Below are 19,745 nucleotides of genomic sequence, written 5' to 3' on the forward strand. Positions count from 1 at the left end.
CTAATGGAGTGGGGTTAAAATGTGAGTAGGAAGGGTTGGAGAACGGGAAATAATTGTAAAATTGTGGTAGAATGGTAGCTAGTAATACAGCGAAAAAATGACATGATTTTTCGCATGTGAAAAAATTGAACATACTGGGGGCGGGCGAGAAGAGTTACGCCACTGGGATAGGGTATCTGAAAGAGGATGTCTGAAAATATGTGAACTTCAGATATTGTGACGTTTTTTGAAAGAACCTCAAGTACCTTTCTAGTAAGAGTGACACCTAATAAGATACCAGACAATTCTAACCGAGGAATAGTTAGTTTATTTTTTAGTGGAGCTATTCTAGTTTTCGATGCTATGAGGCGAGACGTGACTGTGTTGTCACTATACACGACTCGAAGATAGACACAAGCAGCATAAATGTCCTGAGAGGCATCGGTGAAACAATGTAATTGCATATCCGATTTAGGCAGTGGAAGTATCAGGCATCTGGGAAATGTAATTTTAGATATTGATTGGAATGTATCCAATAATGATTTCCAATCCGGGCTCAATAGGTCATCCAGTATATCACTGTACCAGTCTAAGGGCAATGACCAGATAAGTTGTAAGAAAGATTTAGAGTGTACTCTAAAAGATAAGAGTTTTCCTAAGGAGTTATACATTCGAGAAACATAGGTACATAATTTTCTTTTTGTTAAGGGAGGCGCCTCTTCACAAATAGGCAACTTAAAAGAAAAATCGTCTTGATAAGGTGACCTGTTAATACCTAGGACCTTAGAGAAGCTACTAACTAAGTCAAGATTAACTTCTGAAGTGAAGATCATATTATGCTCATTTGAAAAGGCACGAGAATTTAAATATATTTTATAGAGTTGGAAACCGTGAATGTTCAGAAGCGAGCGTAGTTGAGAATAAAGTATGTGTAACCTTTCCAAGTTATTGGCGCTGGTCACGATATTGTCGATATTTGCATAATTTTTTATAGTATGAGAGGCTACTGAGTGTGTGGTTTGGTTAACAAAAGTTTGAACCTGAGGGACAGTAAACAACGGAGTAGGGCACGTTACATTAACGTTCACCATATCAGGAGGCGGCAATGCACACTGGGCCTCCAGTAACAGAATATGGTTGGGCACTGCAGGAGCTGTTGTTACTTGGCCCTCTACGAATGGTAGGGCCACGGTAACAGAAGAAAAGGCAGGTTCTACTAAATCTAATGAATTAGATTGTGAGGTGGTATGAGTAAGAACAGTTTGTATTGAGAGAAATTTGATGACATCCGTGTCAATACGAGGCTGTGAGAGGAGTATTTGATTTTCGTGTGTTAGTGGAGGAACAATGGATTTATTCCGGGAAGGGATAATTTTCAAAAAATTTACATGTACATCACCTTCACAAGGTGTTGCAATTAATAATAAATCAATAGATTTTTGTGTAGGAATTTTATTGAAATGTAAGAAAGTGGGAGTGAATATATTCTGAGCTTGAATAGAGAGTTTATTAACCTGTCGTATATTTAGAGCATTTAAAGTTTCATGTTGAGAGATATCTTGAATTTGTATACGAGTTTGGGGAGGTATATTTGCCAATTCCGCTTGCATACCGCAAGAAGGCGGTACTTGAGTTAAGTTTTCAATAACCAATGGAGACAAATTGACAGTTTTTAGAATAGGAGCAGAGATTAAAATATTTTGTGTATGTAAAACTTGACTTGAAACCAAGGTATTGGATTCTTGTAATATTTGTGGGGGAGAAATGTTAAGAAGCACGGGAGATGCAGATATTACAGTTTCAGTAATCATATTTTGTTCTGGAGTATTTTGAAAAGTGACTGTTTGTGCTGGTAACACATTTTTTAAGAGAGGCTGGCCTATTACATCTTGAGTACTAATGTTATTAGAAGTGTTTTTATAAGTCGGCTTTTGAAGCTCTTGCGTCTGAGCTTGAACAATTGCAGAACTAAACGAAGTACTTATAGTTATTTCTTTCATCTCTTTGAACTGATTGGGGAGGGAGTCAGAGTAAAATGTATTTTTAACTTCTTTTTGGCCATTTATATTCAAATCAGTACTTTTAACAATGTGTTTACTGGAAGTATTCGCCTTAAATTTTGTATCAAATTTAAAAGCCTGTTTAGCTTCCAGTTTTTCTTCTAAGAAACATAAAGCATCCATATATTTTTCATAAGTAATATCTACTTCCTCACTTTCGAGAATAGTTTCGTCGTCAGCCAGGTTTTCCAAAGCATCCAAATACGATTTATAAGCTGCCCTAAGCTGAGTAATATATTCTCTAATTCTACAATTAGAGAGGCCTTTTTCATTTGAACTAACAACGTTCGCAATTCTGGCGATATTTCTTTGTGAAACGTGCATTGCATAAAAATACTCTGCAAGTTCTGCCATTTTGAATTGGAGTATATTATAGTTATATATAGTATAATAAGAGTGTACCAGACAGAATGATAAAGAGAATAAAACCTAGAGACCCTTGGAAAGGGTACAAAGAGAAGAGAAAAAATATGTATATAAGAGTGTAATGAGATTATCAGTTTCTTGTGTTTTTTGTGTGAAAATTATATTTGGTGTCGTGAATTTAATTTAAATTAACACTGAGATAATTTTAATTGATTTAATAAAGCAATTAATATGCAAATACTTTCTAAGAGCAGAGATTATTGTAAAAATTTAGTTTGTATCATCAAGCGATTTGAATAAAGCGATTATTATAATAGGGATTAATGACAATAACAGCGGAGAATTCTTGTAACAATTTATTATTCAGAACAATAGGATAAAATCCCAAATTATTTACCTAGACGTGTACCTCTGGCGAAACGTGTCAGAGAACAATACAATTAGTTGGGATTATAATGAGTATCTTTGGTTGACAAAAGGGCTGGAATTTTTACTACGTCACAGGTATCTATTAATGGGTAATTTTACCTGACTTTCTAACGTCCTTTAACAATAGAATCATAAAATTGGAATTTACATAGATAAGAATTATTAAACAACGATCTATCAATATATCGATTTATCAATACATACGTATATACATATATATCAAAGAACATATACACATATATAGAAATACATAATTTCGAAGGACCAATTCTAATGAGATTTACAGCAGAGGTAAGATTTATCTGAACCGAATTAGATCAAAATATGTTCAATCGAGCATGAGATAAAACAGAGAGAATGAGGATTTACATATGACTCAAAAGTGTACCAAACTATCTAGAATCAAGATGTGAGACAGAGAGATAGAGAGTGAGAGAGAGATTATGATTTATATCCGACTCGAATAGACCACAATATGTACAAAAAGGGGTGTACATATGTGAAATTATAAATATAATTTCAGTAAATGAGGACTGTATTACATAGGGCTGGTTCAAATAAATTAGGATATGTGGTAAAAGGTTATACAGATTATAGCAAATTAAGTTTAATATAAAGTCTTACCAATTCTTCTGCTGCACATACACACACTCGCGGTATTTAGAGGCTTTCAGTCGCCGTTGTTCTTCATACGGGGAAACTGTCCGGTTACCGGTTTCTGAACACGTGTTTCGCGGTATTAACACTGAGATCACACGAGATATAGCACTTTTGCGTCTGTACACGATTTAAAATAGTACTTGCGATATTTTTCGCGTAACTATAAGCGAGAGAGATAATTAGAGTGGAGAAAAAGCTTGGTAAGTCTGTACCAAGCGATAGGTAGCGATAGAGAGATTATACGTCTGCCTAGTAGGACTCAGCAGACGAAAGAGAGGACGACTGTTTCTAGCAACAGTCAGCAGTCAAGAGACAATGTCTGTTATCATCGAGAGACAACAGGCAAGAGAGTGAGACTTTCTTTGCTATCTTACAACTGTCTGTATTTCTAATGGAGTGGGGTTAAAATGTGAGTAGGAAGGGTTGGAGAACGGGAAATAATTGTAAAATTGTGGTAGAATGGTAGCTAGTAATACAGCGAAAAAATGATATGATTTTTCGCATGTGAAAAAATTGAACAGTTCCCAAAATCTTCAACATCATCTAATGTTATCTGGCTGATTTCAGAAATTTGACAAGCTTTTTTAATCCCAAATATAACAACAACCTTGGTTATTAAATATACTCCATCAGGAGCATTATTTGAAAAATCACCTGTTTGTGTACCTACTTCGCTAGTAAAAATCGCAGCTTTCCTAGGACTGTAACTTTTCCTATTTTGTTTTAGAAATGTAATTAATTTGAAATATTATGAAAATATCTACATTATTAGTTCTCTTTTTCTTCTTAGCCTTCTGTCGTCCATGTTTCGACATAGGCCTCTCCCAACTCCTTCCATCGGTCTCTATCCTGAGCAACATATTTCCAATTTCTTCCGGCTATTCTTTTAATATCATCAACCCATCTCATCTGTGGTCTTCCTCTTGGTCGTTTACTTTCGTAAGGTCTCCAATGTTGTATTGTAGTATTCCAACGTTGGTCGGTCTTTTTGTCTAGCAGTGTGGCCCGCGAAGCTCCATTTAATTTTGGCAATTTTTGTTGTTATGTCCTCGACTTTTATTGTGGATCTTACCCAGTCGTTCCTCTTTTTATCTGACAGTCGTATACCTAACATTGCTCTTTCCATTATTCTTTCTGTTGTGGCTAGTTTATTCATATTTGCCTTGGTTAGGGTCCAGGTTTGACATCCATATGTCATGATAGGAAGGATGCATTGGTTGAACACTTTGCTCCTCAAATATCGGGGAATTTTGCGGTTCTTAAGTATCCAACTAAGTTTTCCAAATCCTGCCCATGCTAGTCTTGCTCTTCTAGTAATTTCCCCACTTTGGTTCTCTTTGTCAAGTCTCAGGATTTGGCCTAGGTAGACATATTCCTGGATTTGTTCTATCTCACTGCCATTAATAGTTATACGTCTGGGGTCATCTGTGTTTGTCATTATTTTTGTTTTTTTTTTCATATTCATTTTTAGGCCGACGTATTGGGATTATTATTAGTACGTACATTACTTACTTATTAGGACGTACATTTTATTAGTTATGTCAGACATTTTTGAATTTTATATTATCCAAAAATAACTACTAAACAACTATTAACTTCGCTATATACAAATTGTTTTTCTTCTTGTACTGTCTATCCGTTTTGGATGTTGGCGACCATTATGGCAATCTGTATTTCGCACACTGCTGCTCTAAAAAGATTTGTGGTTGTTGTGTTAAACCATGTACGTAGATTTTTCAGTCAGGAAATCCTTCGCGTTCTTGGTCCACGTCTTTCTTCTACTTTTCTTTGTAGAATTAATTGCAGCAACCCATATCTTCCGCTGTTCCTCATGATGTGACCGAGGTATTCGATTTTGGCTGTTTTTATTGTAGTTAACAACTCTTTTCCTTTTTACATTCTTAATAAAACGTCCTGGTTAGTAACGTGGTCGGTATAGGATATCTTCAGGATTCGATGCTAAGGCCACATTTCGAAAGCCTCAATTTTCTTGCAGGTAGGGTCTATGAGAGTTTACGACTCAAGCCCAGTGTTGATATATAGTATACTTTCCAGTATAGAAAAGATATAATATCGTAGTAACCTGATTTTTATGGTTACTGATAAATCATGACATTTGAATAGCTTAGCTATTTTTTGAAATGCATATCTTGCTTTCTCTTCCCTACATTTCATTTCTAGGGAATGGTCCCAATTTTAACAGACGTTAGTACCAAGGTAGATATAAGTTTTTACTCTTTTTATTGGTTAACCATTCACATTGATTCTTCTAATTTGCTGCTCCTTCTTACAAATCATCATACATTTTGTTTTCTTAATGTTTAGTGAAAGTTCATATCTCTGACTTATTTCTGTGATTCTATTCATTAACTCATAGAGGGCGTCATACCTATCAACAAATACCACCGTGTCATCCGCGTATATGATGTTACTGATATATTCTCCGTGTTCAAATTTAATAACAGAATTAAATTAATTCTGTGCAGCATTTTTCAGCTCAGCGTTGGTGTAATTATTTTCATTTCTTAGTTTGTGACGGTTTTTCTTCACCTTCACTGTTGCTTCTTTCGTCACTTTTCTCGTTCATGATGATTTCCTCAGCTGCAGCTCCTTTTTCTGCATTCATGGGAAATGTGCATATGGAGCTTGTGGAGGTTTCGAAGTCAAGGGCTGAATGTCTGTGTCCTACCATTAATAAGATAAGTAGAATAGAATTGTTCTGCTTATCTTATTGATGGTAGGTTTTATCTTTCTGTTCTGGCACCTCTTTAGTTTTGTTTGTGTATCTTTGTTGTTTATCGTATTTTTGAAGTTACTTTCTGGTATATCCGTCTTCATGTTTCTTATTATGACGTTTAGGCTGTGTGTTGTCGTTTTTTATTTGTATAGTCCTCGGATAATTTTTTATTCCATCCTAATAGGCGTTCATTCTATGCATTATAATCGTCTATGTTTGTGATAATTATAATCCTTTTTAAAAAGAGTTAAGCGGATCTTTCGTTATGTTGGTCTATTCTAGGGTATTGATCTAAGCCACTACGCTGGCTGTCGGATTACAATAAAGGTATAGCATGCTATGCTTAAGTGGAGATGGGGAGATTCGTTGAGACTTCTCTTTTAAATTGAATATATGTTATTAGGCGCCAAACAGATTTACCTCACGGCCCACATCTAACGTAGACTACAAATCCAAACCTACCTAATTGTTGCAGTATTAAATCAAAGGTATATGGATCAAGGGAAATAGTTGCGCCAAAGCAAATAGGACTTCTTGTCCACAAAACAATATTCGCAAGTTATAAGCGTCATGCAAGCTCAACCGTAAATGCTGTAGAACACGAAACAATAAAAAAAAACGAAAAACCAAAAACAAACTAGGTACTACTTACAATTAAAACTAAAATTGGTATAAAGCTACGAACATAAACAATTAACAAAGTGCTTACAATAAAACTAGCGGAGGTATCCAGCGATGTGTTCTGAAGTCCATAAAGTGGAAGAAATCAATAGCGAAGAGGGTAACCGCGAAGAAGAACGTAATAAAAATAATAAGATAAAATGAAAACCATCTGGCCAGAAGAGTTTTAATCAGGGTAAAGATACCAATATCTTCTCTTCTACAGCGTATTTATCACCAATAAATACTGGCTACCCCTATCGATTAAGTGGTTTAAGGACTACAAATTACACTGATGTTGTATTCTTCACAGTGGCTTTAGGAATCATTCCAGTCTACCTGTGGAATCTTGAACATTGGTGACATGAACTTGGCAACAACACAAAATATGCCTACAGCAACACTCCAAGCTGCCTAAGGTCTATAACGTGCGTTTATGCCGATACTCACAACGAGGGTGATCTATACAAAACTAATTGCCTGATAACTTATGTTCCACTTTCTAACGACTCCACTTTCAACGACTTTTGCATATTATGGGAGAGTGGAATAACACGAGGACAGAAAGATTGCCGAAAAGATCCCTAGACAGTAAAATGCAGGGAGCAAGACCAAAAGGAAGGCCACGGAAAAGATGGGAGAATGAAGTGGCAGAGGAAGCGCAAAATCTGTTAGACGTGAGAACCTGGAGAAGATAGGCGCGGGACCGACAAGGTTGGAGGCATAGTTTGGAGGAGGTCAAGAGCCGATTTGGACTGTAGCGCCATTGGAGATAGAGAGAGAGAGAGGGGGGAAACCAACGAGATTAGACTTCAGTGCCTCGCTTTCATTTTTCAGCTTTTTTGTTTCTCGTCTGTTTTCTCAGAGTCTTCTCTGAGCACCTACGGAAAATGTCTAATTTAAAACAGATCCCGCCTGGACTAGATTTTTATTACTGGATAAATGAGAAGCGTTAGAGAAAAGAACTTTTAGAGAAAAACAAAAATGTAAGCACAAATAAAATAAAATCTTAAAACGTAATAGATGCAAATCAGGACAATATTTTTTCATTTATATTATTCGTTTTCCAATCGGAAACTTGTGTAAGTCAGTTTCTGCTAATATGTATTCTTTTACGTATTTAAACTCTAACGAGCCCCCTTCCGTGACCTTTCGGTAACTAGTATTTCATTGATCTAAATTAAAATGAATAAAAAAGAGGTTATAATGTCTCGTTATCAGAATAAATATTTTCCATCTTAGATTCGCTAATACGCCTCTGCAAAATAGCAATGCAAACGAAAAGATTCCAATTTCGTTGTGTCAATAACACTAAGCGGTGCTTTGTCGGCTACGGAAGTAAAAAAAGAATCAGAATTGGACCTCTGCCCACACATGTCGCACATGATTGTGCAACGAAGGAATTAATAGGGCTAAAATTATCTGCAGATAGTGTCTAGGTGTCAGTGCGGACAGCTGCAGATCTCCAGAACCCATAATCGAATTCCTTTAAAAGTGTTTCTCGACTATTTCGAATATTTTTTGACATTTCAAAGGTTAGTTGTGTACCTACGTGTGGTTGTGATTGTCGAATTTTAGAGTTAAGTTCAAAAATATTTGACCTTTGTAACAATTTTACGCTTTTATTTTAAAAGATTTAACTCAATTTAAGAGACAGTAACCCTACAAACCAGAAAGTTGATTATATACTAATAGAACATGAAAAAAAAAAGAAGACTACTCAGGTACTTATTCAGGCTAAAATCAAGGTAAACAAATAAGCAACCCACGCAGCCGAGTAATAATGATTACAATGAAGAATGACCATTTCATACACTATAGACTACACTAGAAAGCATACACAAGAGAACTTAAGAACATATTACAGTTACCAGTTTGAACATGAATGTTAGTTAGAGAGAAGAAAAACCACACGGTAAAGTGGTAGAGAAGACAATAAAATATTCGTCGTTTTACAAATTGGTTGACAAAATAAATTAGTTTACCCACAATGTAGAGAAAAAATAATAAAACTACACATACTATACAACTACACATTAAAACGTTTAATACCGTACATATTACATAACTTATCACAATTACAATGATGTTTCGTTTTCGTTTACAAAAGTAAACGAAAATGAACGGGACTTATGGCGAGAGATATCAATAGAATCATTAAATAAAGTAAATAATATAGAAGCAATTTCTATATTAGCTGAGTGACTTTCAAGAAAAGTCTAACTCAATTTTGATGCGAAATAAATATTCAATAGGTAAAATAATATCTAATAAGGACAGTAGGATGAACTGGGCAAAGGAATGTCTAAACAACTGTTGTATATAGAAACAAACACGTACACGAATAGAAACATTCATAAAAGCACAACGACGAAATAGTTAGAAATAAAAATTAAAAAAAAAATAAGAATAGCGAGATGCTGAAATACAACTATAAAGATATATAGGATAAAATATAGTCTAATCAACATGTTGAAACAATAGCATTAGAACTTCAAAGCATAAAAACAGTTACCTGAGGAATATGTCATCAGTTAGCTGTCTATTAAGTAAACAAAAAAAAGTAAAAGAATCTAGGTTTAAATAAAACATCAACTCAATAAAAATGCAACAGAATGTCGACAAGTTCAATAATCAAATATGTATCGGTTTTATAGATAGAAACGGAATATACTGTCTCAAAAAAAAACAGGAAGACAATTTATAATGTACGGGCTTAGTATTAATATACGCTACAGACAAAATATTCTTGATTTATAATTTCTGACCATAGTCACTTTTTTAGATGCTAAAATCTTCTTCTCTTGTTTTTTCTTCGGCGATATTTACTGCTAATTATATTTTTGTTAAAGTTTTGTAAACTAGTCTTTGAATAAAGAACTCTTTGTCTATAATAACGAAACTAGAGAGTTTGTAAATCAACATGTTCTACTGGAGAAAGAAATCTCATTAATTTAAAAAACATATGTTCCATGTAAGTAGTTCGATGTTCCAGAGAGATATCAATGCGTTTAATGTGAATCCGCCTTAATCCACACCTGTAAAAAATTTAACAGGGGTCTATAAAAAAATCTTGGACAAATCAGTGCCAAGTCATGAAGCTAATAAACAATTTTTGGATGTTGATACAGATTTCATTCGACATCATTACAATGTATTAATATTACCAATGTAAATTTTGGTTATATTTTAAGAGTTATATCAATTTACTCGATAAATTACAGTGCTGGAAAAAAATTCTGAAATTATTCTGTCTTTAATTTAGCTGTTGTTACGTTGGAAACAAAATTTTACACTTGATTGGAGTGCAGTTCATTTCACGTCAATTTTGACTTTACGTCTTCTGTCAGATAACGGCTCTTTATTAATACCATACACTATATCCAATTACGGCAGTAAAATTATCTTGTTTATAATTCCATCATAAATCATGAGGAAAAAATAAAAAAAAAATAATGGTATTTTGCATTAAGTCCCGACAGAGTAATAGCCCAGTCTGGTTAAAAAAAAAAGGTGGAAAAATGTTTCACAGATATCTGAAGCTTTTAAGACATAGGTGGGGGATACTAGATGATGAATAGATGAAAAGATACTCGTATTTTTACCTTGCGTTTTTTTTAAGCAATAATTTATGGTCACAATTTGATTTTTTGTCTATAAATTTTTTCCCTTATATTTTAAATAAACAGTATTTACGTCATTTTTTTATGTCAAGAATATCTTTATTTTCCCGTTTTTTTAATTAAAATTGATAAATAATTTACAGAGATATTTGCAAAAAAGCAGTTTTTTGCACTAATTTATAAATTTTATTAATTTTTTTATTAAAAAAATAAAATGGTATTAATACATTTCAACATTGAGGAATTACTGTCCTTTAAATTTGTGCGAAATTTCCCCCCGATCGGTCAAATAGTTTAAAAGTTATTTAATTTGTTTATCCCTGAGGCTAATTATTTAAACTATTGAGCTTGCCCTATGCATGATGCTAGACACATTCAGCAAATTTCATAGGTTTCTTTAAGACTTGGACTATCTCAGAAGTTAAATGCATATTGAGTTTTCATCGAAATTATTTACAAAATAAACGTTTGAAAAAGGGGTATGTTTTTTACTTATAAACAATTGTAATAACTTCTATATTTTTTCAAGCTACAGACTTGTACGTACAACCATTGGATAGCAGGTAAAAAAGCTCACATTAAAAAATAAAAAACCTTCTATGACCAATAGGAACGAAGTTAGTGACAATTTAAAAAAAAAATAATATCTCCATTGTTTATAAACATTAAGAAGTAAAATTTGCACAAATTTTGAATGAAAATCTAAACTTTATATTGAAACTTATAGCTATAAAATTTATCTAATTTTTCGAAAGGACGGTACTTTCGAAAGATCGACATAGGAAAGTGGAGAGGATATCTGTTTCAGCTCCGTTTTTTTTTTCGGCATCGGAACTTCAAATTGCAACACGTAGGAAAAATTTACATTAACTCGGCTTCCTTTGCAGCTGCAAGCCTCTTTTTTTTATTCTGGTGTAGCTCGTCGAAATATGAATAACCACATAGTTTTCACTGGCCGGAAAATATGGGAAAACTCGAAAAAATTAAGTCCATTTGAAATTCACCATAAATACTTACTTTTTTTAATTTGCTCGAATAGTCTGTCGCAGTATTAATATTGATGACATAATTTTCACCCCCCATAAATCTCGGAAAATCCCGGAAAATCAACACATGTTTTTTCATTTTATATCAATGATGTAATAATACTTATATATTTTATAAATTAAATTTTAGGTAATTTTTTACACATTATATTATTATATTCCTTATATTAATTATAATTGTTTGTATTTTTATAATTAACAATATTGATTTTTATTCTATTTTTCTTACAAATATAATATATAATATTAATCTAATCGCCTTACTGCTTTGATAAAATAAGTCGATTTTTTCATCACTTGCCTTATAAATTTTACAATGTTTATTGAACTTTACTTTTTTTATTTTCTTTACATACATTGGTTTAAAAGTTAAAATTTGGTTCATTTATTCGACTTCACTGTCAGGTCTGAACCTTTTTGTTGCAGGTTGTTTGTCTTCACTTATTAAGTCAGTCTTTCCATACATTAACATATTAATGGGCGATCTTAATGCCAAGGTGGGTCAAGGTAAGGTACGAGAACAAGTAGGAAAATATGGGCTTGGAAACAGAAATGACAGAGGAGATCGATTGATTCAATTTTGCCAAAGTGAAGACTTCGTAATAACAAATACCTTTTTCAAATTACCTCCTCGACGGTTATATACATGGACATCTCCACAACATACCAAAGAAAAAATAGTGAGAAATCAAATAGACTACATTATGATAGCAAGGAGGTATCCTAATGCTGTTAAATGTACTAAGACGTACCCAGGAGCTGATATAGGCTCAGATCATAACCCGGTTGTTACTGTGATAGAGGCAAGACCAAAAAAGATTAGAAGACCACACAGAAAGGCACTAGATTTAAATAAACTTAGAAACAAAAATATACGACAAGAAACAGGAGAAGAAATAAATGAAAACCTCCGTTCAGTGCAGCAACAAATTAACGATACAAACAACGTTGACCAAAAATTAAAGTACATAAATACAGCTATACAAACAACAGGAAAGAAACATCTTACAAAAACAACAACAAAGAATAAGGGGTGGATGACACAAGATATACTAGACTTGATGGAACAAAGAAGAAAGATGAAGAATTACCCAGACAAATACAAAGAAATAAATAAACACATAAAAAAGAGAATAAAAGAAGCCAAAGAGGAGTGGATTAAAGAACAATGTGAAGAAATGGAAACCTATGAGAAAAAGTACGATGCGTTCAATATGCACAAAAAAGTAAAAGAGATAACAGGAAGCATAAATAAATGCCAAATAGGTAAACCTAAAGACAAAGATGGAAATCTTATTGTAGATCTAGAGAATAAAATCCAAAGATGGACCGAATACCTGAATGAATTATTTGAAGACGATAGAAACAACTTAACTCAGATAATCAATACAACTGGGCCAGACATATTGAAAGAAGAAGTAGAATACGCAATAAGAAACGCTAAAAATGGAAAAGCAAATGGACCTGATGAAATTCCTACAGAACTGTTGAAGCTTTTGAATGATAAATCCGTAACCATAATATTAAATTTTGCAGCGAGGAGCTAAAACAGTTTCCCCTCCACTTTCCTATGTCGATCTTTCGAAAGTAACTTCGTTTCGAAAGGTTTTAAGTTTCGAAAAATTGGATGAATTTTATAGCTATAAAATTCAATATAAAGTTTAGATTTTCATTCAAAATTTGTGCAAATTTTACTTCTTAATGTTTATAAACAATGGAGATATTATTTTTTTTAAAAATCGTCACTAACTTCGTTCCTATTGGTCATAGAAGGTTTTTTATTTTTTAATGTGAGTTTTTTTACCAGCTATCTAATGGTTTTACGTACAAGTCTGTAGCTTAAAAAATGTAGAAGTTATTACAATTGTTTATAAGTAAAAAACATACCCCTTTTTCAAACGTTTATTTTGTAAATAATTTCGATGAAAACTCAATATTCATTTAACTTCTGAGATAGTATAAGTCTTAAAGAATCCTATGAAATTTGTTAAATGTGTCTAGCATCATTCGTAGGGCAAGATCAATGGTTTAAATAATTAGTCCCAGGGATAAACAAATTGAATAACTTTTAAACTATTTGACCGATCGGGGGGAAATTTCGCACAAATTTAAAGGACAATAATTCCTCAATGTTGAAATGTATTAATAACATTTTATTTTGTTAATAAAAAAATTAATTAAATTTATAAATTAGTGCAAAAAAACTGCTTTTTTGCAAATATCTCCGTAAATTATTTATCAATTTTAATTGAAAAAACGGGAGAATAAAGATATTCTTGATATAAAAAAATGGTATAAATATTGTTTATTTAAATTATAAGGGAAAAAACTTATAGATAAAAAATCTAATTCTGACCATAAATTATTGCTTAAAAAAAACGCAAGGTAAAAATAGGAGTATCTTTTTATCTATTCGTCATCTAGTAACCCCCACCTATGTACTAAAAGCTTCAGATATCTGCGAAACCAGACTGGGCTATAATTGTTGAGTTAACGTTTAGTTTACGATCAATATCGACATCGAACTCAAATTTTTCATGCTGCTAAATTCTTATTTTAAATCATAAATGATCTTCAATATTGTTGTTCTTTTCGTTTATTAACTTACCAATATTGAACACATTCAAAAATTTAAAGATTTTTTTTTCGTAGATAAATCAGTTTTAATTGGATTTTAAAATGTGGCACGCCGTTAAAATTTCTGATTGTTTAGCAAAAAAACTAATTTTAATTTCATAAGGACAGTAGGTATGTCATTCGAACGAGTACATACCGTTCTGTGAATCGGTGTAAAAATAGGCTGTTTATCGCAGTAAATACCAGTTTTTAAAAGTATTTAACCATCAAAAAGTGATTAGTAATTGTTGTGTAGAGTTTTTAATATCAAGAGCTGTAATATTATTCGGTAAGAAATTGTTTATTAATACTTTTCTAACCGAAACATTCAGCTGTGTTGACATTTTTTGTCACATTTGACATATCATTACCTCATGAAATTATAGAAAAACACCTTCAAGATCTAGGTCTTCAACTTGCTTTACCAGTGTCATAAAAGCTGGAATCCTCGGTGATGAATTTACGCATATTAAGAGCTTTAGAAGACAGGTATACGTTACTCCAACCACAGATAGCCTCGAAATTGAAACTTCATTAATAATTCCATTCGACAATAATTCGTACATAATATTTCTATACACCGACAAAATGGCATGTTTTCTATGCAAAAAACATGGACATACAGCAAATAACTGCCAAAATCCCCCTAGGAATCCTTTCCCAAATGAAGAAACGTCCCCAGCTGAACCCATTCCTGCTACCCCATATCAAACAATATGGCACCACCAAACACAACACAAAATACGGTTCACAGTCAACAGATAAAAACTGTCGATATATCCACCACTTCTATTGCCGCAAACAATGAATTTCTTCCTCCTACCACTGGTCAGAAACGAACTCGTTCCGACTTCAGCGATTCTACCTCCCAAGAAACAAACACATCTACTAACTTACCCATCAAAGACATAAAAATGCCTTCACCCGATGCAAACGTGTATAAAAAGCACAAAACTAAAAACTCCAAATAAGTCGCACCCGATCAATCTAAATTAACCGCCTCATCTGTTCTCACAATCAATAATCTTTATCAAGAAAATCCAAACTTATTCTCTTTACCGGTTGAAAATTTTCTTGCCTTTCTGGAAAACTCATTCGGCAGTAATAACCCTCTTCAAGAAGCACAGCAGTTCACTCAAAATGTTCGATCACTACTCGACGACATGTTTAGAATTTTAGAATATACCTTTCACTTGAAGATAGAAAAATCAAGAAGAGATTTACAAGAGTTTCTAAGCAAATTAAACAGCAACTTAATATAGACAATTCAGAAATTGGAAGTACAACATCGCAATCTACAAATAATGATGAAGATTATCTAACCGACTCTTCTCTATCCTCTCAACGTTCTCAATGTTAAATATATTTTACCTTCACGTTAGTGCAGTGGAACTGCGATGGATACTACCCTATCTTAGAACGCTTACAACAATTATTCAATAATACAAAAGCAGATATTATCTGCCTTTAAGAAACCAATTTCAAGGAAACACATAGACGTGATCTTAAAAATTTTGAAGGTTACCATTTCCTTCGGACTACGTATACAAGAACAAGTGGAGGAACATCTATCTTCGTGTCTAATGATTTATTTTCTCTACAGTATATCCTAACTACCAATTTAGAGGCCATAGCAATAACTGTCTGGTGTCCCGACCAAATAACCATATGCAGTACATATATTCCACCTAAGCCGAGACACATTAATTTAAATAAAAAATAAAAGAAAAAAAAATTCATAAAAGTGATTTGTCTTTGAAATAACCAAACGGAAGTTAAGAATGTACATATTTATTTAATTGAAAGTAAATCATGAAAATTTGAACCAACATAACGTAATTACGTAAAACTAAATTACCAATTTCGTTTTGAAATAAGCTTCAGTCGTTTGTAAGATCTTGAAAGACTATTGGGCAAAGCAAAATACGGCAAGAACAACACTATTGCGCTCACAAAGCATGGAAATGAGGGGAAGCATAAATTTGACTTAGAAAGAATCAAAATTTAAAAAACCGAACAAAACAAAAAGAAACACTAACGCATCCAATAGCAAAAAAGATACAAATAACCTAAATAAAATATATTTCAATCTGATTTAAATAATAACAATCCTAAAGTTGTGCCATATCTCTACTTTGCCCCTTTCCACAACATCACAACAACACCAAAGATCTTCTTCATAGGTACCTGTCCGTTCCGAACGTTGGTGATCATTCTGGCTATGATGACTTTGTTGATTACTATACGAAATAGCTGTATTGAGGTCTTTCTATTCCATGCTCTTAGGTTAGCAAGCTAGGATATTCTTCTTCGTCCTGGGGCCCTTTTTCCTACAATTTTAAATTGCAAAATGCATTGGAGTAGCTCATATCCGCCTTGATTTCTCATTATATGTCCCAAGTACTACAGCTTACGGCCCTTCACTATGTTGACCAAATCCGCGGTTGTGTTCATCCTCCGCAGTACTTCTTCATTGGTGACTTTGTCTGTCCATGGTATCTTCAGGATCCTTCTGTATGACCGTAGCTCAAAAGCCTGAAGTTTTGATAGAGTTTCCGCCTTCAATGTCCACGTTTATACTCCATACAGAAGCACTGAGTACACGTAACATTTAAAGATCATTATTTTTGTTTCTAGGGTGAGGTCATCGCTCTTGAACACAGAGCTCATAGTCAAGAATGCACTTGTTACCTTTCCGATGCGACATATATATATATATATATATATATATATATATATATATATATATATATATATATATATATATATATATATATATAATTATATATATATATAATTATATATATATATAATTATATATATATAATTATATATATATAATTATATATATATATATATATATATATAAACCTAAAACTAAGATAAGACGATTATTACTGCGCCGAACTTTCGACATCCTCTCTGACGTCTTCTTCAGGACTTCCGGGGCCTCAGCCTCCAGAGCCCCCTGACACTACTACACTGTTCACTAGTCACTGCACTACTGATCCTGGGGACATCCTAGGGATGTGCCTCAAGTATTTAAACTTCCTGATTTTATGGAATTTAAAACTTCGCTTTGTTTTCCTAGTTTCCAAGTTGCACGATTAAAAAACTTTAAATTTACAATTTCGAATCAACAAAGAAAGCAACTGGATTTTATTTTTGTACTACTAAATTACATATTTAATACAAAAGAAATGTATTATAATGGTATTATATTATATACATATTTATTGGGCAATTTATACCAAATTTCATATTTGTGTTTGTTTCAGGTCGTGGAGGTTTTAATGGTCAAGATCTAGGCAGCAACGATGGCAAACCTAAAGACCCTCTTAAGCTTGTTATGAACCCGCATGGGCAGGTTCATGACATAAATTCTCTAAGAAAACAAGGCTACAACGTCGAACCAGCACTACTTTCTCCGGAAATCGCACAAGAGATTGTTAAAGGGCTTAATTCTCCAAAAGGAAAAGGTAAAACATACTTACATAATAATATTTCGACATAACCATTCAGTTTTAACTAACTCCGGTGTTAAATGATATTTTTTTGAGAGACGTGCAATTCGATTCACTATTCTATATTTATATTCAATATATATATATATATATATATATATATATATATATATATATATATATATATATATATATATATTTATATTCAATCTATATTCAATATTTTACTGATTTCCAGTTTTTGAGAAAGTCGTTAATATGTTAAAAAAGGTGGGGAAAGGCCGCAGCTCTGTCTCACTTCTTGTATGATTTCGATTTGCTATTCTGTTCTCACCAGTGTTAACGACTATTTTTGTTCGATGGTACAAACTTTTTATTGCATTTGTAAGATGTGAAGGGTGCCCTTTATCATTAATTATTTCTCAAATCTCATTTCGGTCGACTCTGTTAAAATATTTTCCCAAATCAATGAAAGTTATATAGGTTTCCAGGTTAAATTCAATGCCCCTGCGTTTCTCAATAAGTTGTTTATTATTATCATTGCAGGAGCGCCCTTTTCGGAAACCATTTCGTTCTTCTTGTATAAGTACTTCGGTTAGAATCTTTAGTCTTTTGCTTTGGAACTTTGTATAGATTTTATATGCACTATTTAGTAAATTAATTCACAATTACCGTAAAGGCTTAAAATATGAAATTTTTCAGTCAAATTAACGAGCGAAAGGTATACTAATAAATAGGTTGTATATATGAACATAACAAAGCAGACATTAAAATAAATCTAATAAACAAAACAGAATAAAATGCACCTCAAATACAAATCGCGCGAAGTCTCACAACAAGGGATAAAAAAGCGAATGAATGACATATACACCAAATAGATCCCAATGACCCCAATCAGTACCGTGAAGGCAGCTTACGCAGAACTTACTATTGTTTTTGGAGGGTTCAGTGTAATATTCATACAAGAACACCTGTATACCAGGCTCAAATAAAAGACTCAGTGGGCGTTAGCGGAGGTCTGCCGAGGTTCCGAGGGCTTATATAATGGTTAATGGAAGATATACAATAAGCCAATTGATTCAAGTACGACCGGTGTAAAACAGACGCTAGGAAAACCTATTGAGCCCCCTTCTATTCAATACCATTATGGAAAAAAAATAAACGAAATACTTGAAGTGAGGTTATATACAATGGGAAAATACGAAATAAACATCTTATCTTATGCAGACGATCTGCAAGGACTTTTCATCATCAGTTGACGCTAAAGCCCATTATGAGCCCTGGCCTGCCTGAAAACATTCTTCCATCCTTCCCTGTCAAAAGTCTGTCTTCTCTATCCCCTTACTCCAATTTCCCTTCTTCTTCCGACCGGTCTATTTAGCATAGTTATTTTAGAAGGATCATTTTCATCCATTTGCTTAACGTGGTCTACCCATCTTAGGCTATTTATTATGATGGTTTTTACGATATCTGCATCAACAAAAAGTCTAAAGAGATCGAAATTATATCGCCTTCTTCACAGACCATGTTCGTTAGCTCCGCCATATATGGTCCTAAATACTTTTAAAACGACATTTACACCATTTTAATAGAACAGCGAAATCTGTTAAGATGATATCACTAAAACAAAATGCATGAGAACATCACCGAAGAAATTGTGTGATCAAAGGACGATAGCAGACATGTCCAAATTTCAGTAAGTTAAAAAAAACTATCTTAAAACTAAACGAAAATATTTGCGTTTTTCATTATTAAATTAAATGTCCACCTCTGTCTTTTATAAAATGCAACCGATGCTTTTAAATCTGGAGTTGTAGGTCTAAAGTGTATGTACTTAAATATGGAACAATTTTGGCAGTTTCTGCATCTTTTCTTATTTCATCATACACTTCATTTGGTGGGACCTGTGGTGTGAAGAAAGTTTTTATTTGGAGTCATCTATACAAATAATTAATTGCATAATAAATTTGTCATAGGTAAAGCATACTAATTAAAAATAAAACCAAAAATAAAACAAAAGGGAACATCCTGAAGAGGCGCAAGCCTAAAGCAGGGACGACCCAAAACAAGAAAACTCTTTAAGAAGAAAAGCCAAATAAAGATGA

General features: G+C 33.1%; 1 protein-coding gene across 8 annotated transcripts in view; it reads left to right on the forward strand.

Annotated features, from left to right (window-relative positions):
• The window catches only part of LOC140449774 (uncharacterized), a 170,672-nt gene that overhangs the window by 132,107 nt on the left and 18,820 nt on the right, over positions 1-19,745 (forward strand). For all 8 annotated transcript variants that reach the window (XM_072543116.1, XM_072543141.1, XM_072543131.1 and 5 more), the window contains one exon: positions 17,455-17,655. In XM_072543116.1, the coding sequence (XP_072399217.1) occupies positions 17,455-17,655 (201 nt within the window). The remainder of the gene's footprint in view (positions 1-17,454; positions 17,656-19,745) is intronic.

This window comes from Diabrotica undecimpunctata, chromosome 1, assembly GCF_040954645.1.
Source record: "Diabrotica undecimpunctata isolate CICGRU chromosome 1, icDiaUnde3, whole genome shotgun sequence".
Taxonomy (NCBI): Eukaryota; Metazoa; Arthropoda; class Insecta; order Coleoptera; family Chrysomelidae; genus Diabrotica; species Diabrotica undecimpunctata.